The sequence below is a fragment of the Pituophis catenifer genome, unplaced genomic scaffold (genome assembly GCF_029215685.1).
Source record: "Pituophis catenifer annectens isolate HBS135680 unplaced genomic scaffold, rPitCat1.0.hap2 SCAF_2, whole genome shotgun sequence".
Taxonomy (NCBI): domain Eukaryota; kingdom Metazoa; phylum Chordata; class Lepidosauria; order Squamata; family Colubridae; genus Pituophis; species Pituophis catenifer.
In genome coordinates, this window is record NW_027256882.1 from 41,872,529 (window position 1) to 41,894,770 (window position 22,242).

General features: G+C 41.1%; 1 protein-coding gene and 1 non-coding gene across 2 annotated transcripts; both read left to right on the forward strand.

Annotated features, from left to right (window-relative positions):
* The first annotated feature begins 5,561 nt into the window (after positions 1–5,561).
* LOC139309427 (cholinesterase-like) lies at positions 5,562–20,505 on the forward strand. Its single transcript, XM_070933494.1, is given in 6 exon segments — positions 5,562–5,619; positions 13,306–14,830; positions 17,812–17,929; positions 17,931–17,967; positions 18,640–18,688; positions 20,424–20,505. Coding segments are annotated over 5 exon segments (1,773 nt in total). The 3' UTR covers positions 18,675–18,688; positions 20,424–20,505.
* TRNAL-CAA (transfer RNA leucine (anticodon CAA)) lies at positions 5,564–5,673 on the forward strand. Its single transcript has 2 exons — positions 5,564–5,601; positions 5,628–5,673. It is a non-coding gene; the product is annotated as a tRNA-Leu (tRNA).
* Positions 20,506–22,242: the final 1,737 nt, after the last annotated feature.

Genomic DNA, 22,242 nt, shown 5'->3' on the forward strand with positions numbered 1-22,242 from the left:
GGGGCTAGAAAACCTGAGGGAGAGAAGGGGAGAGGAGAAGAGAGGATCTATGAGGCCAGCCTGAGGGAGAGAAGGGGAGAGGAGGGGATCTATAGGGCCCGCCTGAGGGAGAGAAGGGGAGAGGAGAGGCTTCTGTGGGGCAAGCCTGAAGGAGAGAAGGGGATAGGATAGGATAGGATCTATGAGGCCAGCCTGAGGGAGAGAAGGGGAGAGGAGGGGATCTATGGGGCCCGCCTGAGGGAGAGAAGGGGAGAGAAGAGGAAAGGCTTCTGTGGGGCTAGCCTGAGGGAGAGAACGGGAGAAGAGAGGCCGATCATAACTACTCATTAATTTTCAGATTCTAAGTTTCAATTTATCAAGCCCCATCACATAGTTTCGTAGCAAAGCACGGGTATCCAGCTAGTCACATTATGAACCTTTTTGAAGTGTTCTTTAAGTAAAAACCATAGGTGTTAAGTGAACTCATTATTCATTATGGAGCAAATTTTGCCAGAGTAAACACCAGTTTCTGGTAAAACCATCATAAATCGTGATTGTGCGACCACAGGGCATTGCAAATGGCTGTAAATGCAGGCCGATTGTTGAACACCCAAAATGTAGTGATATGACTGCAGGGCCGATGGGTATGTGAAAGTTGGAACGTCAAATCCAAGATGTAACAAGCTTTTTTGGGATTAAGCTAAACAACCAATGAGGACTACCTGTAGTACTTAAATGGAAGATTGTCAGAATAAGCTAAAAGTAAAAAGAAACGGTTCTTGAAAGAAGACAGTGATAAAGTCTATTTTTCAACCAGGTAAACAACATAGGAATGTCCAATAATTGAACTGAATTGATGAAGCCTCTAACTTTATCTTGTAAATAGACTGGGTAAATCCATACCTTCATCAAGGAGATATTTATCAATTGTTACTAGATAGTGGCTATTTATTACCTCTAAGCGGTAGGAAAAAGCTTGTATTAACTATTAGCAATTAGGGAGCAACAGCTATTCATTTTTGCCCAACCTTGCCAGCTTCCTGATTGCATCTGGTTGCCTACTATATGCTATAGTTTGCTGAACTAAATGAACCCTTAGTGTTAAGGTTCTCCAAATGTAGTTGATTTCTTGGTCTGGAGTTAGATCACTGGTAGAAACAAATGGCCAAGGCAATTTCAATTCTTAGCAAAACAATTCTTACAGAAGCAAAACAGCAAGTTATTATGTCCCAGAAATTCTACCCATTCTATTATTATATCCCTACATTCCTCCCTTTTAATTTTAGGACAGGATGTGTCCTGCCAATGGTGGACGAGGGGTATATATTTAATGGGGACAGTTTGGAGGACCATGATATTCACCAGTTTATCAGGAAGGGTAGAAGACACTATGCGTTGGATTAAAGGGATGAAACAGAGGAGGAGAAGGAGACCTCCAAAGTTTAACAACACAAGAAATCCAATCCTTGTCCAGTCAGAGAAGAGACTGCCAAATCAGGTGAAGTCAACTGGCCCAGTCCAAGTATGCACTGGAACGTGTGCGACCTTTTATACTTTGGCAGTTTTCTCCTCTAAAGCTTGTCCTTGGTGATCTATTTGCAAACATCTATTTGCAAACACAACAGTTTGTGAGATTAAATCTTCCACACACCCCTACTAGTTTTGCTAACAAATAGTGTAAAGCAAATATATTCTGGGATATTGCTGTTTTAAACAGAATATGCTGTTTAGGTATGAAATGTAGAGCAATAGCAGTTGCCTTAGTTATTATTACAAGCATTGCCTGTAATCTTATAATTCTATTCAGCATATAAATGGGAGTTCTATAACCATACATTCCAGCTTCTGCCCAGGTGGTTGGTCTGTATACCAGAATTATTCTGTCTAGAGGCCAGTCATCTTTCTGTGGCCTACTTCCTCATAAACAGATTCACCCAGTTGGTCACCTTGTTGTATGGGCAATAGAAAAAAGGAAGAAGAAGAAAAGGTTTCACAGTTCCTAATACACATGCTTCATACCATCACATAGTGTTGTGGCCCATATGTGGCCTGTGCAGCTAGTAGCTGATTCAGATAGCGAGGAGGCTGGTGTGGTGCTGCGCCAGCAGCCTGTGCAGCTGGCACTCAAGACGGACAATGAAGAGGCTGGAGAAGATGTGGTGTCAGAGGCGGGGATTCAGCCAGGGCCTTCAGAACCTCCAGAAGCTCCCATAAGTGAAGAGGACGAAGAGGAGGAGTCTCTTCTCGATGCACGGGCATGCAGAGCTGCCAAAAGGCAGGAGTGGCTCCTCAGGAGGAGGTCTCCTTGAGAGTAAGGCTTGGGGCTAATTGGCCACTCCTTTAGCCTATTTAAGGAAGAACGCCCACTGAAGCAATTGCAGGGAACAACTTAGTTCACATACCTTCGTGCCTTGATCTTAGTTCTTTGCAAATTGCTTCTGGGCTTTCTGCCAACCAGAGTAAGATTAAGTTTATTTATTCTTTGGATTCTTGCAGGCTGTTAAGAAAGTTAATTTGTTTGAAGAAAAAACTGATTTTATTTTAGTAAACTAAGGTTTTTAGAGACTTTGTGTGTGCTGCGTTCTTTGGGGTCCGTAGCTGGGGCAGAACACATAGGTAAACTTTCCACATCCAAGATAAGCCATCTGGAGCATGCCAATTAAGAGTTACCAAATCCGTCCATAATCCACTCAGTCTAGTTATATTGTCAAATGGGTTACTAGGTTATGTCAGGTTAATTCCAGACTGAAAGGTGACAGTAAGCGAAGAAAACACCCTTGCTTGTAATATATGATTTTTCACACTTATAATTGCATTATATTCTCCTCCTATAAGTCCTACGCATAAGAAAATTATTCCCAAATATTGAACCATTGCATTAAATCAATACATTTTATATTGTCAGGGATTATGATATCACTCTCTCCTAGGACTACTGTGTTCAAGTTAAGTTTTTAAAAAAAAAGTTTTTTTTTAAATTTGATTTATATGCTGCCCTTCTCTGGAGACTCAGGGCGGCTTACAATGCGTTAAGCAACAGCCTTCATACTTTTGTATATTTATACAAAGTCAGCTTATTGCCCCCACAAACTGGGTCCTCATTTCACCTATCTTAGAAAGGATGGAAGGCTGAGTCAACCTTGAGCCTTGGAGAGATTCAAACCAGCAGTAATTGCAGGCAGCTGTGTTAATAACAGGGTGCTTAGACCACTGTACTATCAAGGCTCTTGATCTGATTCAATGTCCCAATATATAGAGTTTATATGGGGAGCAATCCTTTGCACATTTCCACAATCACAGTGTCCCACTCTTCCCCATAGGCATGTATCAGTTCACAATTACAACAATAATAACAACAACATTCAGTGACACAGTTACAATCACAAAACCAACACAATCTGTAGAGTGCGAAGTTCCACAGCTGCTTTTGGGATCTTCAGATAGAATAACATAGGCCACCACTCAGGCCGGAAATACCAAAAAGTTGCTACTCCTGCAACAAAATCACGAACGAAACCCATGCATACCACAATGACCATGTCAGTTTTTGGAAATGTTTATTCTCAGCGGGTCTTCTCCAGGAATCACTTGCCACCCTTTAAGTTCTTCCATTGGTCCTTTTACACAGGTGTAGTGGTTTGACCCTTTGTCTTTAGTTCGGACTGCTGTTTCAGTGGTCAGCAGAACATTGCTCAAAAAGCACCAAAGGCCCTACAGTTCAACCCCGAGCTACAAATATTCTCTTCTGTAAGTCTCCATGACATGACCTTCCCCTGTCTAACCCATGAGAGGGACACCCCAGGGGGGAAATCAGTGGTGAAATCTGAACCAGTTTGCTACAGCTTCGCTGGCCATGCATGCGCGCTGCGCCAAGCATGTGCTACGCATGCATACATGCGCAGTTTACACCAACGCGTGTTGCACGCACATGCACACTGCGTGCCAAAAGGAGGCTTGGGAAGGTAAGTAGAAGAGGGGAGGGGATCAGCTGTGGCACGCGATCTTGGGAAACTTTTAAAAAACTTTTTTAAAGCATTTTTTATTACCGGTTCGGGCGAATAGATAGTAAAAATGCTTTAAAAATGTTTTTAAAAACTGTGCCAAGCGATCATAGGAACCTTTTTTTGTTTTTTTACTTTTTTAAAGCATTTTTTTTACTACCTATTCACCTGAACGGGTAGTAAAAAATGCTGTAAAAAATAAAAAAAACCTATTCTATCAATGGTTAGATAAAAGAATATGGAAAGAGCCTTGGTAGTACAGTGGTCTAAGGCACCCCGTTATTAAGCTGGTTATTAAGACCAGCTGCCTGCAATTACTGCAGATTCGAATCTCGCCAAGGCTCAAGGTTGACTCAGCTTTCCATCCTTTCTAAGGGAGGTAAATTGAGGACCCAGTTTGTGGGGGCAATAAGCTGACTTTGTATAAATATACAAAAGGATGAAGGCTATTGCTGAGCACATTGTAAGCCGCCCTGAGTCTCCGGAGAAGGGCGGCATATAAATCAAATTTTAAAAAAAATAATGAAATATGGCAGAGACTTTTACAATACAAGAAGTGCAGAACTATGTGAAACATAACATATAAGATGTATTATTATTGGATAGATATGAATGTTATATTAAAAATTAAAGCAAATTTTAGAATACTTTGAATGATAATGAGGGAAGAAATAGTCAGTCAAATAAATGATTAATGAGGATAACAATATAAAGATATATATTAGGTCGATGATATGAGAATCTAGGTAAATTGTAAATTGTAAGCTATGAATTTGGTGAACGATGCACAAAAGACTTGTAACCAACTGACACACTGTTTGCAATTGAAGATGATTTTATGTTTGTTTGTTTAAAAATAAAAAAAAAAGTAAAAAAAAAGTTCCCAGGATCCTGCCTCGTTCAGCTGATTGTTGGAACTTTTTTTTACATTTTTTTACTACGGGTTCTTCACCCATTCAAGGGTGCGTGGCTATAATTTCAACTCCAGGGACAAATGACATCACAAGTATTCATGCAGAGCAATATTGATTTTTTTTCTCAGAAACCCTTCCCACTTTTAAAAATGATGGAGGACCCCAAAAGAACCCGAGTGTACGTGTGTTATATATTTACTGTATTAAAATTAATTTTTTAAAAATTAAAGTTGCCACCTTTAGAGAAATTGCATTGTGTAAAAACAATAATAATAAATCAGTAGGTTATTTATTAACTTAAATAAAACCGTACAACCTGTATTTTTAAACAATACTAATCATAAGAAGAGCGGCTTTGTTCTACATTGTTGTAAATATCTTCAATACCTGACAAATAATTTTGATTTTGCAATTATAGCTAACGGAGTAAGAGGAAAGAGCGGTTAGCCAGACCGCGTTTTCCCCATTTTGTTCACAAGGAAGTGTGACTGGGTTTGGTTTGTGCAACATTAACGCTGCCTTTTTTTCTCCGTAATATCCAAAAGGCGACGCCTTGTAACAAGGAAGGGGAGCGCCTCCAAATTCGGGGAGGGATCCCCAACACGTTCACAAATGAATTAGCATGGGAACAATTAGGTAACTACTTTCAGAAGCCTCATTTCCCCAGATGTCAGGATGGCCGAGTGGTCTAAGGCGCCAGACTCAAGGATCGCTCCTTTCCCAGTGTTGGGTGTTCTGGTCTCCGAATGGAGGCGTGGGTTCAAATCCCACTTCTGACATAAACCTTTTTTTCCTCCCTACCCCAAATCTCTCCCTTTTAGGGTTCGCTATAAACTTCTGCAGCAAATGCCAGGAACGATCAGACCCTCTTCCCAGCGGAAATGTTTAACATTAAAATCTCAAAGGTTCCCGCCCCAAACTCAACTTCCTCGCAAGCGCCATTGCGCAGGCGACAATACGGCAGCCTCTCCGTTTCCAAAGAGAGCTACAGGATTTCTATTGCCCGATCACACCCGCAGACTGTTGCTCTCTTTTATTTAGCAAACAGCTCGAACACCAAGCAACACTCGACTTAGGAAAAACGGGGGCCAAAGAAAACCAGCAGCCCTGCAGATATCGCAGCTGAACCTCTCGTTCCGGCGAGGGTTGATTTAACAAGCTGTAAATTCGCTCTTGTCTCAAGTGATCCCTCCGGCGCGTTCCTGGGGGGCAGCGGGAGGGGGCAGGTAATCCGGAGGCAGTTCTATGGGCCATTTGGTCCCCTAACATGAATGGTTGAGTGAGCTTCGTTACCTTCTTTTCTAAAGAGAGAGAAAAGGTGGATTCAGGATTTAGGATATTTTTGAACCAAAATAAGATAACGAGCCAGTTATCCAGTGCATGGCAACCAAAGGCTCTCTAGCCTCTCCTGGAACGCACATGGGAAATGATTTTACTGCTAGCCCGTTGGGTTTTTGTTTTTTTCCCTTCCTTAATTTGCATCCTTTCCTAAAGAAGAATCAACTCTGACAGTCCTTTGGAAGGACAAATATTGAAGCTGAAGCTCAAATGCAAAAGGAGAAGGGGACAGCAGAGGATGTGATGGTTAGATAGATAGCGTCATTGAGGCAATGAGTATGAATTTAAGATTGCTTTGTGGAGGATGGGGGGGCGGTGGTTTGATCTTTAGAAAAATTCATTAGAAAAAATGAATTCATTAGTGGCCTTGTTAGATACAAAACATATTTCTGAACAAAATACAGAGAGCTTTCTATTTTTGTAACTTGGATTAAAACTTATTACTCTAATCTTTCAACCAAGATAATTTACTTGCCAATTGCCTCATGAAATTTATGAAGGAAATCCTTAATCTCTTATTATAAGGGTTCCTCCAGGATAAAAAGGTTGAGAAAGGTTCCTGTAGATCAGTGTTTTTCAACCTTGGCCACTTTTAAAATGTGTGGATTTTTAACTCTCAGAATTGCTCAATCAAGTTTTTTTAAACTATTTAAATTATTGCAAGAGGAATTTGGATGTGAAATGACAGGGTAGTCAACTGAAACTTATTTTCATTTTACAATTAGGTCCAGATGTATAAGCAGCATCTAAAATTCCTGAATAACTCTCAGAACTGATATGTTCCTTTCATGTGTGTTCCTCATGGGTGTAACTCCAAAAGAGTTGATTTCCTTGTTCCTTGTTCCTTGTTTTATGTATAATTAGAATGGGAGGGGAGGATAAAAGTGCAGGCAAGAAGATTAGCGCATAAAAGCATTCTCCAATGCATCCTTTTGACATGTGAATCAAAAGTGTTTTGAACACGTAGCATCAGTAAATCTTCTTCCAAGCATTGCCATTGACAGTCTCCAAGCCAACAAGATGAATGTCTTCTGTAAGTACCTTTTTGCCTAAGACTCACTAACTGAATTATGGCTTGAATGGAATGTATTATTTAATATATTATGGCTTGAAGCATAGTCAGGCGAATGTTTAGCCTGGATTAGACATTTTTTATTACTGGTTCATTGTACAGTTAGCCAGATGTTCAGACTGGATTTGGCATTTTTGTCCACTTATCAAGTCCTTCCTAAGGATTTGGGATAGGCAGATATTGATGTTTTATGCTGTTAGAAGTATCGTCACAGGATGTCAGCTGTTCTGAGTAAAGCTGCCTTTTGCAATTGACTGATGGTGAATTTGTCTATCATCATCATCATCTCTTTTATTCATTAACCATGAAACTCAGTCAACTGATCATTTAAAAATGTGTCACAAATACCATTGACTGGTGCTAATGGTTCACACAGGTTGCTGCCAGCGTCCTAGGTATCAACCAAATATCTTCTTAATTTTAATTTAAAAATTCTTAATTTTAAGATGATTATTATTATTATTTGTTCACAATGTGAAATCACAGGTGTATTATTATTCCATAATTAGATTTCAAGATTTCATAACCTTTTATCATTTAAAAATCAGTTGCCTTCAAATTAATGAGATGGGTTACAATTAATTTGCCTTGATACATTTCTAATATTTGTAGTAATAAGAGAAGAGCATACTAAAAACTAGTAAGTTAGGTTTGTCACAAAAACTTTGGTGCTACATATGACCTCCCTGAACCACTTACTCAGAACTTACTCAGTAACCATTTGAAATTATGAAGGTGATGGTCAAAGAGAGTTATGACTCATGCTGCCTAGAACTACTTAGAACTAAGGAGAAATTTCCTAACAGAATAATTAATCAATGGAATGACTTGCTCCAGAAGTTGTGAGTGCTCCAACAATGGAGGTTTTTAAAACGAGATTGGACAACCATTTGTCTGAAATGTTATAGTATAAGGTCCCAAAATGTACTTGGGTCACCAGAATAATAAAGAGAGAGATCCAAGAAGAGGCTTGGAAAAAATATCAGCTTTTATTTTTGATCAAAGCAAAGAGCTGGGTAGACCATTCCACAGCATACAGACAAAGAGGAAAGGCCACACCTTGGAGAAGGTATGGCATCCTTTTATACCTTCAGAGCAGAGATGGGTCACTTACCTTCCCTACTGGTTCGCAAATGTGAGCGTGTATGCCAGGTCTGCGCATGCGCACGGCCGTCTGTGTATGCACAGTTGTCGCGCATTACATCTGAGTGGGTGGGCGGAGCCTCCCGCAGTCTTCGCTACCAATTCGCGCAATCCGGACAGAACCGGCTAAATCCCACCACTGTTTCAGAGACATCAGCTTAGTACCCAATTCTGGCCCCCTGGCCCATGCCTTCCTTATAGCCCTGCATTGCCTGTGCAGCAAGGAACAGGGGGGTTGAGTGCTTAGCAACACAGGTATTTGCCTGATGTGACCCTGCCAGGCCATGACACCCCGCACCAGGCACTGAGTTGTACACAAAAACAAGATAACCGGAGTTAGATCAGTGGTAGAAGCAAATGGCAGAGGCAATTCTAATTCTTACAGGAGCAAAGCAATTCTTACAGAAGTGTTATTATTATGTCTCAGTAATTCTATCTATTCTACTATTATTATGTCCCTTCAATAGGATTTCCTTCTTGAGCAGGGGGTTGGACTAGAAGACTTCTAAGGTCCCTTCCAATTTATTCTGGCCAGAGTTACAATTTTGCAGCAAGCCTGCCATTGTATGATAAAATGTTGCTGTTTTCAGACTCTTACTTCCCACATTTCCAGTTTTATGCTGAAGAATCAAACCAGTCTTGCAAGAAGTCTTTTAATGCACTCATAAGTGTTACAGTTCTGTTAATAGGGTAATTGAATTAAGATCTTTTTAATTCAATTTAATTTGCATTCGTGTAGTTGGAATCTCCAATTCTATTAATTATTTTTTATTTATGAATGTAGAAACTGGTTCAGTAAGGCAAAACCTTTTAGTTACATTCTGACAATGTTTCTGTGCTTTGTTGAGGGACACTTTATCCAGACACTGGTGGTGATTAGAGTCAAAAGTCAGGAAAAGAATTTAGACAGCAGAACATGAGGAAACAGGGTGAGGAGTGCAATTTAGAATTACAGATTATAAAGTTTCTAAGTTGAAGAAAACAGAAGTCATAACCACCCTTTATAGAAATTATCTTCCTCAGGGCTTTTAGGTAACTTCCCCAGGTCTGGCATATTCCAGGCACCTCTAATTAAATTCTTTTAAGAAAGCAGTTGGGTTAATCGGCATCAGCAGCAAGAAGGAACAGTCATCATTTCAGTTCACAGTCAGGTCATCAGTTGGAGCCTGGAGCGATTTTCTGGAAAAGTTCAAGACCTTCTTTGCGTTTGTGGCCAAATGCCATCTGACTTTGCTTATAAAGGGAGTGAGTATGTGACTGAAGAAGCTAATTGCATAAGCAGCAAAACGCTTCAAACCAAAAAGAAAAGAAATCCAGTTGTCATGATTCAACTTTCAGACTTGTAAGGGGAGTTTTTTAAAAATGCAGAAGGCATCCATCTCATGGAGGAGAGGAGACGGGTTAATTCCCAGGACTGAAACAAACATGGAGAAGGAATGTAGTTATTTTTTAACTTGGAACGCTTTGATAGAATTGCTTTGAACATAGAAGGAAACATTTCCAAGGAAACAATGTGCATTCCACATTAGGATGCTTTGGAAAAACATTTGGAGCCATCAGCAGTCCTAGAAAGCTGCACCTCTTATTTTAGAATGGAATGGAATGGAATGGAATGGAATGGAATGGAATAGAATAGAATAGAATAGAATAGAATAGAATAGAATAGAATAGAATAGAATAGAATAGAATAGAATAGAATAGAATAGAATAGAATAGAATAGAATAGACAGAGTTGGAAGCAAGAGAAATAGAAATAGAATAACAGATTTGGAAGGGACCTTGGAGTCTTCTAGTCCAATCCCTGCCCAGGCAGGAAACCCTACACCACTTCAGACAAATAGTTATCTAACATCTTCTTAAAAATTTCCAGTGTTGGAGCATTCCCAACTTCTGCAGGCAAGTTGTTCGACTTATTAATTGTTCTAACTGTCAGGAAATTTCTCCTTAGTTCTAAGTTCTCTCCTTGATTAGTTTCCACCCATTGCGTCTTGTTCAACCCTCAGGTGCTCTGAAGAATAGCTTGACTCCCTCTTCTTTATATCTCAATTCACCCTTGAGATATTGGAACACTGCTATCATGTCTCCCTTAGTCCTTCTTTTCATTAAACTAGACATACCCAGTTCCTGCAACCGTTCTTCATATGTTTTAGCCTCCAGTCCCCTAATCATCTTTGTTGCTCTTCTCTGCACTCTTTCTAGAGTCTCAACATCTTTTTTACATCATGGTGACCAAAACTGAATGCAATATTCCAAATGTGGCCTTACCAAGGCATTATAAAGTGGTATTAACACTTCATGTGATCTTGATTCTATCCCTCTGTTTATGCAGCCTAGAACTGTGTTGGCTTTTTTGGCAGCTGCTGCACACTGCTGGCTCATATTTAAATGGTTGTCCACTAGGACTCCAAGATCCCTCTCACAGTTACTACTATTGAGCAAGGTACCACATATACGGTACCTGTGCATTTTGTTTTTCTTCCCTAAATGTAGAACCTTGCTTTTTTCACTGTTGAATTTCATTTTGTTAGATAGCGCCCAATGTTCAACTCTGTCAAGATCCTTCTGTATCTTGAGCCTATTTTCTGGAGTGTTGGCTATTCCTGCCAGCTTGGTGTCATCTGCAAATTTGATGAGTTCCCCATCTATCCGCTCGTCCAAGTCATTGATGAAGATGTTGAAGAGTACTGGGCCTAAAACAGAGCCCTGGGGTACTCCAGTGCATACTTCCCTCCATGTAGATGCAGTTCCATTGAGGACTACACGTTGAGTGTGGTTGGTCAGCCAGTTACGAATCCATCTGGTGGTGATGCTGTCTAACCCACATTTTTCTACTTTATTTAGTAGTAGGTTATGGTCTACTTTATCAAATGCTTTACTGAAGTCCAAGTAAATTATATCAACAGCATTCCTCTGGTCCACTAATTTTATCACTTTGTCAAAAATGCAATAAAATTAATATGGCATGATCTGTTTTTGACAAACCCATGTTGGCTTTTGGTTATTACTTGGTTTGCTTCTAGGTGTTCGGTGATTCGTGCTTGATTATCTTTTCCAGAATCTTCCCTGGTATTGAGGTCAGACTGATAGGTCTGTAGTTTCCTGGATCTGTTTTTTTTTCTTCCCCTTTTTTGAAGGTGGGAACTACATCAGCTCTTTTCTAGTGCTCTGGCAGTTCCCCTGTGCTCCAGGATCTTTGAAAGATATAGTTCAGTGGTTCTGAGATCTCGTCTGCCAGTTCTTTCAGAACCTTGGGGTGTGATCCATCTGGTCCTGGTGATTTGAACTCGTCTAGGGTAGACAGGTGTTCACTTACCATTTTCTTCCCTATTTTAACTTGTGTTCCTAATCTGTTTTTTGTGGTGCTGTTTTTGATAGGTTGGACTGTTTTTTCCTTTTGTGTAAAGACAGATGTAAAAAATGAGTTAGGTAGTTCTGCTTTCTCCCTGTTGCTTGTCACCTTCTTACCACTTTCTCCCAGCAATGGGCCAATTGTTTCCTTGACTTTTTTCTTGTTTTTAATATGTTGGAAGAAGCTTTTTTTTGTTATTTTTTACTTTAGTCGCAAGCCTTTGTTCATTGTGAGCCTTAGCTTTCCTCACTTCATATTCTGCCTTAGTTATTTGCCCCTCTTTCCACTTTTTATACTTGTCCTTTTTGTCTTTCAGTGGTGGGATTCAGCCGGTTTGGCCCAGTTCAGGTGAACTGATAGTTAAATTGCTGGGTGGCCCCTCCCAGCAATTGTGCCCCTGGGTGGAGGGAACCCACCACCAGGCTGGGCTGGAGCGTAAGGCTGGGAGTCGAGCCGCTCGGGGCTGAATGGAAAGAGGCTGATGCTCCGTCCATTGTCCTGCAACTCCCTGGCTTGGGAAGGTGAATGTTGGCTGCAACAATGTCCACCTGAGCTTCCCGGTGCTGAGGGGCTGGGCCGTCTCGCTCATGCTTAGTTGGCTCAACTGCTCCGGGAGACCAGCCAGTTACTGGCTGCATGACAATGGTGGGAAGCCCCAGTCTCCAGAGTGCCTATGGTGCAGTTTCTGTTGCACTCCCCAGCTGAGGGTCGAGGCTTGTCCTGCATCCACTCGTGGTTCCAACAGCAATTCCTGGATTGGGGTAACTCTCACAGCTCTGCAGAGTCATGTCTGGCTGCAACCTCTGTTCTGGCATTGGCTCCTTGCGTCGAGTGCCCAGCTGGCGTTCGGCTTCTGCAGTTTTCATGGCTTCCTCCATAGCCAGGGAAGGGAGTAGAGGGTGTTAGAAGAAGTTGCTGAGCCCATGCCTGCTGCTCCCTCCGTGGATTTCTTCTCTTCCTCCATCTTCCCTGAGTCTTCGCGCCACCCGTTATCGGGTCGACACTTGGGGCTCAGGACTTGGGGGAGCTGCCTTAGTTTGAAAGGGGATTCAGGTTAATGTCAGGGTTCCAAGTAACACCCCCAACATAATCAAACTCCGAGGCTTGAAGTTCCTCAGAGCTAACTTTTATTAGAGATGTCATATTGGCACATCTAGGAAAACCCAAATCTGAGAGCTTCTGGGTTTTCCACACCCAAAAAAAAGTTCAAGACCTTGCCCCCACCCACATGTCCACCACACACCCAATCAGGTGCCATCCGGAACAAATGATACCTCCTCATTCTTCTCAACAAAGCTGCAAGGCACAATGGCCTTGACTTTCTATAAAGAATTTTATTTTGACTATATTTTATTTTCACTCTATACAATCCCCCCTCCCAATTTCCCACAGTAGAATTTGTGGCAAGCCTGAAGCCTGAAGGCACAAAGGTAGAAAGATGGCTTCCAGGTCTGACAGTGTGTTTATACAGTATTGGAATAATCTCATATTGGATGTAACTTTTTCCAGGTCCACCGACTCATCCTACTGTTGCAATGCCTTGTCTGCTATGCCCGTCTCTCTTGTGCTGCCTCCTCCTCCTCCTCCCCTTTCCATTAGCCTCCAGTTCTGCTTCTAAAGGAGACACAGTGGTCAGAACCAGCAGTGGCCCCATTAAGGGCAAGCAGTTCCTGGCTGGCATTGGATCTGTGACAGCCTATCTAGGCATTCCTTATGCTAAGCCTCCCCTGGGGAAGTTGCGTTTCCAGAAACCTCTTCCACATCAGCCATGGAGTCAAACATTGGAAGCCACCAGTTTTGGCAATTCCTGTTCTCAATTTATTTTCCTGGAAGACCCTGAAGCAGAAATATGGTCTCCTAAAACACCACTGTCAGAAGATTGCCTTTCCCTCAACATCTGGGTGCCACACCCACAACCTTCTTCCCCAGTCCCTGTTTTGGTCTGGATACACGGAGGGGGATATTTAATGGGCACATCTTCTGTGGACGTGTTCAATGGGGCACCTTTGGCTGCCGCTGAGAATGTCATTGTGGTCACCATCAATTATCGCTTGGGAGCCCTGGGTTTTCTGTACTTGCCACCAGCTGCTCCAGGGAACCTAGGCTTATGGGACCAACAGCTGGCCCTGAAGTGGGTAAAAGAGAATGCAGCTGCCTTTGGGGGAGATCCTTCTCGGGTGACCCTTTTCGGCCACAGTGCTGGAGGAGCTTCTGTGAATTTCCATCTTCTCGCACCAAAAAGCCAGGACTTTTTTGCCCAAGGGGTGATCCAGAGTGGAATAGCCAATGACTTCTATGCTTGGAGGTCTCCTGAGGAAGCCAAACAAAAATCACTGGAATTTGTTCATCTGCTAGGTTGTTCCAAGAACAATACTATCAGCATAGTGCATTGTCTGCAAACAAAAAATGTTTCTGAACTTATTCAGCATGAAATAGCTCTGTTCTTCAAAGGTGGCTTCCTTGTCAATTTTCCCTTCAGGCCAACCACAGATGGGGAGTTTTTGCTTGGTGAACCAAAAAAGCTCATGGAGGAGGGGCAAATTCAGGTCAAACCTATCCTCATAGGTGAAACCTCTGATGAAATGGCCACATTTGTCCTCTTTGTTTTCCCTAACACCACCCACAATCTCATCAACCAGGAGCAGCTTCTGAAAGGGATAAGAATGTTGGTGCCAAATGCAACTGAAGATTTTATTCGGACTATTGCACTGAAGTACAGTGAAGGAAATCATGGCCCAGCACAATACCGCTCTGCTCTGTCCCACTTCTATACAGATCGAATATTTGCATGCCCAATGAGGGAAGCTGCAGGAAATATCAGGAAAACTGGGAGTCCTGTATATACCTATTTATTCGCACATCGCCCTTCATGGTCAGTTTGGCCTGAATGGACTGGGGCACCTCACGGTGCTGATGTTCCTTTTGTTTTTGGAACCCTTGAATCTACGCTGCCTTTCAATCAAACATACACAGAGGCTGAAGCCAGGCTGAGCCATAAGATGATGCACTACTGGGCAGAGTTTGGCAGAACTGGGTAAGTGATTCATTTTATTTCTGTAAATTTGTATTGTAAATACAAAGAAAGCCCCCCACCCCATTCAACAAATGCACTTTATATCTAAAGCAATGCAGGCATAAAGAAATGCATGCTATTCCTTTGCGTGTGTTTTCAGGTTGTGTTAATACAAGTAGTTCATGATTTACAACCACAGTTGGGACTAGAATTTCTGTTGCTAAGCAAGACAGTTGTTAAGTGAATCATACCCAATTTCTAAATCTTTCTTACCAGTTTTTAAGCAAATCACTGCAATTTTTAAGTACAATATATGATTATGTGAATCCAGTTTTCTCCACTGACTTTGCTTGTTGAAAATCAGCTGGGAAGGTTGCCAATGGTGATCGAGTGACCTTGGGACATTGCAGCATTGGAAATACATGCCAGTTGCCAAGCAGCCAAATTTTGATCATGTGACCGTGAGGATGCTGGAATAGTTGTAAGTGCAAGGACCAGTTGTAAGTCACTTTTTTCAATACCATTGTAACCTTGAATGGATGTTAAATGAATAGTTGAAAGTCAAGGACTACCTGTACGGGAAACAGCCCTGAAATTTTTAAGAATTCTTAATAATGTCACTTATAAATCATTGTTCTTTTATGAGTTCAGTGGTATCACACATATTCCAGGGTACATTATTTCTCCAAGTAAAATAAAGAAAGCAAAAGGGAATTTTTTAGAAATTTAGAATAAAAAGTTATTCTACCATTAAGAGAACGAGGCTTGCAAGGGAGTAAGTAGTGAAGGGGAAACTCACAAGATTGAGGGTGCCCAGGTTGTGAGGATTGGGACTGGCAGATCCAAGAGTCTACGAGGAGCTGACCTGGGTTTGGATCAGCAAGGAGGAGACACAAGAGATTTCACCAAACCAAATTCCACCCCTCCCTCAAAGTCCCCTTTGGGAGTTCCCCTTGGTTGTAGTTTCTCAAGTCAAAACCAGTCGCTTTGGAAAAGAGCTACATCAGAATAACAGAGTTGGAAGGGACCTTGGAGGTCTGCTAGTCCAACCTCCTGCTCAAGCAGGAGACCCTATTCCAGTGATGGCTAACCTTTTTGTCCAAAAACATGCACATGCGCACAACAGCATGCATGCATGCCCACACCAGTGGTGGGTTCCTCCCGGTTCGGCCTGGTTCTCCCGAGCCGGTAGCGGTGATGATATGATGTCACCAAACCGGTTCTGCCTCCCCGCCCACCCCCCGTGTTATTCTTACCTTTTATTTGGCCCCACACCCAATCTATTGCTGCCTCCTGTTGAGGTGTAAATAAATCAATGTATCGTAAACCTTTATCTCTATTAAGATCTACTGTAACAAATGAGCCTCAAGCAGTTAACAATAAATGTTTTTATTAATATAAAAACAAAACAATATATATTCAAATATTAAATAGTATTTCATTACTTTGCTTAAATATCCTGTCAGATATATATATATATGTATGTATGTATGTATGTATGTATGTATGTATGTATGTATGTATGTATGTATATGTATGTAATCGCTCTAAGCGATGTTAGTTCTGGCTATTCTTCCTCAGAAGAAAGAGTCTGTTAAACCATCAGAACTGCCCTTCTAACTGACTTCCAAACTGCCCACAGTTTTCTAACAGAAGAGCTCGGTTTTCTGTCAAGAATCTCCTTTTATACTGTCAACTGTGACAGTTAGGGGAGGGAATATAAAAGCCCGGGAGATTCAAACCTATTAGCTGCTTTCTGATTGGCTTATTTACTTGTCCATTCCAAAAGCCATTAATAGGCACAGCAATTGAGAAATAACTTTTCTCTCAAACCTCCTGAATCCCAGCTGATGGCTAGAGGGAAAAAAACTGTTTAAACTCTTGCCGCGGGGCTTCAAAGGGCCGCCCTACAGAGGACCCAGATTGTTGGGGGCAATATGCTATTTAGTATACTGTCGATTGTTGTAAGCCGCCCAGAGTCCTCGGAGAGTGGGCGGCATAGAAATATTAATCATCATCATCATCATCATCATCATCAGTGTTAAAAGAAAACAAATTAGTAGACAGATGCCTGCAAAAATACATGAGTAGATCAGTGCCTGCAAAAATAAATGGGTAGATCGGTACAGCTCTGCAAGCAGTTAAAAGCCTGGTAGACCAGTATCTCTGCTAAATCCTAAATAATTGTCACATGACCATCAAGCCATGCCCACAAAATAAGCCACGCCCACAGAACCGGTAGTAAAAAAATTTAGGACCCATCCCTGGCCCACACCCATAATACAATGCACGCACAACACCCCCTGTGTATGTGCGTGCCACCCCCCCATGCGTGCTCCCCCGCCCCCGATGCATGCGCATGCGACACACACACACACACACGTGCCCCATTTTGGGTCTAGCAGGTCTCCCTGAAGCCTCCTGGGACCAAAAAAGGGGCACACACACACCCTGCGCTCCCCCTGCCCCCCCCATGCATTCCAATGTTGTAACAGATGTTATGTCTGCCTTGTATGCAGCTTTGTTCCTCTCTGGCATTCATCTCCATTGTTCAGTGATGCATTTCCTGCCTCTCTAGGATTATCTGCTGAGGCACTTTCTGTTCCTTTTGGATGTATATAGTTATATTCTCGATGGCTTGTATAGTGTTTTAACTGCATTTTGATTAAACAACAGCGCTGCAGAGACCCGAAAATCAGGTGGCCAGCGGGAGGTGCGCGTGCAGAACTCAGCTGGGGTAAGGGCTCGCGTGCCGGCAGAGAGGCTTATGCGTGCCACCTGTGACACGCATGTCATAGGTTTGCCATCACGGCCCTATTTCATTCTGGACAAGTGGCTGTCCAATCTCTTCTTAAAAACCTCCAGCAATGAAGCACTCATAGCTTCTGAAGGCAAAGCTGTTCCACTGATCAATTGTTCTCACTGTCAGGGAATTTCTCCTTATTTCTAGGTTGGTTCTCCCCGTGATTAGTTTCCATCAATGTCCTTTTCTTCCTCCTTAGGAATCCCACTGGGTCAGCAGCCAGCAAGGATGAGTGGCCACTCTATAATGCCACAGAGCAGAATTTCTTCCTTCTTAATACTGAGCCATTCCAGGAAAGGGTGAAAGAGCACTGTGATTTTTTTAAAGAGCCTTTTTTCAAAGGCTGAAGAGACACGTAAGTTCAGCTATTAGTTCTGCCTTTGGAAGGGAGTAGTGGTTGATGAAAAAGATATTTTTAAAAATCATTTATATATAAAATATAGACATTGCCCATCTCACTCATAGAGCAATCTCTAAAAAATGACTTTATTGCCACTCTTTGCTGAAACATACTCATTTGATTTTGCACTGGGCAATTTTGTAATGCTAGTGATAAATTTTATAGAGCAAGCATATTTCATGATGTTCCAAGAGTTGGGTCTCTAGTACTATCCTCTAAGTAAGCCTTAGTTGCTCACATAAAGATAACAACAACAACTATAATGAATCCCAAAACATCTGGATCATCTTTTGACCACCATCGTCATTGACAAAATCCCTCTCAGTCAATTGCAAAAGGCAGCTTTATTTGGAATAGCTTACATCCTGCAATGATAACTTTAATACTATCAAAAAATATCTGCCCATCCCAGCTTTTTGGGAAGGACTGAGTAGGTGGACAAAAAAGTCAAATCCAGTCTAAACATCTGGCTGTCCATGTGACAAACAATAATGTTTTGATATATATTTAATAAATATATATTATGCCATGCATCATGGAATCCTCAGAATCCTACTTCTAGATTTAGATTCTTTAGTGATAAAATGTACACCTTATCTTGATATCTCATTTTTCTTCGTTCTGCAGAGAAGTCCAAAGGTGATTCTGTTTCCTCAGACTAGGAAGAAGACAGCAGGTAGGAATCCAGTGCTTGGTGGTAGTAACGGCCAGCAATTGGGATAAAGTTGGATGATTTCAGAAGGGGACTAGACTTCTTCCTAAATAGTAGTTTCACATCGGCATGCCAAGCAATTTTTAAGTAGCACTTTTGTGGCTCAGCTTCACTGTGTGAAACAGAAGCTCTCCAAGCTGATGCCAATGGCTTTTGTGGAAGAGGAACCTGGAGAAACCTCTAGATCTCAGCATAAACATGTACAGATCTTGGGCATAGGGAAGGAAGGAATTGAGCCACCAAGAGTAACTTACAGAGAAGGTTACACAGTGCTGAGAAAGAGAAAGCATGAGAATGAAATTCAGCCTGGGGGGGAAATCAGTTTTCATATGAATGAGACTATTTAATAGACAAATGGAGACATTGGGAATGTGTCCTTGTAGCCCAGTGATAAATGTTATCAGAACATTCCCATAGGCACCTCTGAATCTCAAGATGCAAATATTTCTTCTAACGAAGACTATTGTCCTCTCTAGGTAACAGAAGGGCAGGAAGTAACTTGAGATCAGTTAGGTTATTAATTACCAATGGATATGCATGCATATAAATCCCCCTCCATTTTGAAATGTATAAATATGAGTGAATTTGTCAGGTCTGCCATCATAATGGCTTCAGCCTACTTTGCTTCGCTGGCATCCTGCCATAAAAGGCGGGGAGGGGGAGAATGGGAAGGGGGATGACAGGGTGACAGAAGCCAGAGGTGTCAATCTGGAACAACAAAATGAGCATGAAAATGGAATGCGAAACTCCACCAAAGAGGCACCAAACCTTAAAGCTGTTACCAAAACTCCTAATATTATTGGACTCTTAAAACTGGTCAAGATGGGAGGACCTGGGAGAAGGGGAAAAGGCAGGCTTTGCACAGGAATACTCAAATCCACTTTTTTGGCGCTGTAACCACTTGACGTTAGTAAAAGTATACCTTTTGCTACAAATGGATTTGAGGGTCTTTCTTTCCTAAACATCCAAGCTGGAACAAGCCTGACAGCATCCTTTTCTCTGCAAGAGTTCCTCCCACTATTTTCTCAAGAGAATTTCTCCAGTGCACACTGTTAACAGTAAATATTGCAGTGAGCATTGATTACGTGCTTTGGGTCCTGCATTTTGATTCCACAAACCCCTCCATGTTTAGTATAAGGGGAATGCAGAGCACCTTAGTTGGACTTTTAAGGTTAAGATTAAGGCACCAGACTTGACATCAGGAGACTGAGTTCTGATCCTACCTTAGCCATGAAAGCCAAAAAGGTAGGATTAGAATTCACAGTCTGATAACTTTTAGCCTGGTGACTTAATTTTAAAAATCCATCTAAGGTACTCTGTGTTCCCCTTATAATAAATAGGCTGACTAGTCACTCTCTCTCAGCCCAACTCACCTCAAAGGGTTGTTGTTGTTGGGAAAATAGGAGGAAAAAGGAGTGTGGGTTATGTTCTCCACCTTGGGTTATTTGTAAAAAAATAAATAAAGGTGAGATACATATAATAAACAAAAATAAATAAAATTATCTTATTCTACCTTACTACAGAGAAGAGCATCCTGGAATCTCTGCTTTGCCTGTGTCTTGAACTGGCCTACTATGAAGGGCTGCCACATAGGTTGAACCTCTTTGAAAATGGCATCCATATCTCAAAGGCACCATCTGAAAACCTAGCTACGGTTTTGGTGGCTTCAGAATAATGGTTGTGTGTTTATTTCTCTCAGGAATCAATCAAGACTTCTCTTTAAAGCCTGGTGAAATGATGACAAGCTGCACCAGAGAACCTTCCAGAAGCATCCATTGTCCTTTCAGAGACTGACTGGTGGGAACTTGGAAGACAAATAAGGAGACAACTAAAACCCACATCACTTTTGCTGTTAAAATAATAAATTGCTAGGAGTAATTTGTTATATCTTGATTTGAGACAGGCTTTTAATTAATCCTGCTCCTTCAAAAAGAACCTCTTAATAAATACGGTCTGAATTCTTAGGATAAAAATCCTTTTATTTTCACAACAACATAAGAACTTGATGCAATATGGAAAAACAAATAAAGGAAACAGGAATTTTGCCAAATTTTGCTATAACCTAATGACTCACATATCTTTCTCATAGGGCTGAACTCCTTAAATTTAATAAATGGGCAGGTTTGATATTCTAGGTATTGCAATCAAAATTATTTTAACATATCCTGATATGGAGAAACCAGTTTAGGCAGGATGCTTAAATTAGGACATGATCCATTTAATTAGAGATGTTTTCTCATGTGCTGTAAAAACATCCATGTGTTCTGGTTTGGAAAGGTAGGGTTAGGGTTAGGGTTACCAGAAATTCATAGCATTAAGAGTTGGGCTTTTCAAAGTTTTCTCCTTAGCAACTATCTACTGAAACCACCTCCATTACCTTCCCACATCCCAAACTCCCAATGTTTCTCTTGAAAGTTTTTGGGAAGACCCATCTCTACTCTGTGCTTTCAATCTGGATTTCATTGATGATACTGTCAAATACAATAAAAGACACATCTGTTAGAATGACCCAAGGAGCAGGCTGAGCATACTGTTACAAGAGGACAGAAAAGTCACACATAGCAATGTTTAAAATGATAGAAATGACTACAAGAATGATTTTCAGGCGGATTGGATAAGAAGGATAGGCCTAAAAAATAAAAATCTGCCTTTTAACAAAATGAAAGAATGGCATACAACGTTGAGGAGGAGAATCGACAATTGAATAAAGTAACAGCCAGAGGAAGAAACATGAATATATCAATTGAGTGAGAGAAGGAAGAAATGGATGATGAAACACTAAATCAGATTATCATAATTTATTCACAAGTGATAGTGCCGTCCCCATTCAGAAACAAAGTTTGATTAGAATATCTATTAGATGGTTGATACATCTCCCAATCATTTTACAGCAGTGGCAGAAGACTTTACTATCTACATAGGGAAATCCCTAAACTAAATTGCATGTGACTTTTTAAATTAAAAAATAGATTATATCACTCACAATAAATGCTTCTTCAGAAGAAAGCATTTATTGTGAGTGATATAGTCTATTTTTTAATACTCTTCTTCAGAAGAGTTACATTACTTAGATTGTACCCTCAGGAAGGTTTATGCCTTAGACTAAAATGTGTTAACCTCCAAAGATTCCTTCTGATTTTTGCTTACCATAGATTAACATAACATGAAAAGCACAAGTAAAAGAGGCAAAATAGGATCAAGGAGATAATCGATAAAGCACACAGAGATTTCCACAGAAAAGGTCAAAATTCCAAGATGATGGCCATAATAGTGTAACACACATAACAAACTGATCTTTGATCATACTTAGATGACTACCATCTTGATTTTTTAAAAAAATAATTCCCTGCAGACACCCTTGTTTAAAATGAAGAAAGACAAAGTGGGCACACTGGAAGATGTACAGGGGGAAATCAAGCATGAACATCTTTTGAAGCGTTATTAAAGTCAATGTGATTAGCCAGCTAGTCAGGCCAGAAGAAAAGCGCATCATACCCAGAGGTGAAATGCTCCCGGTT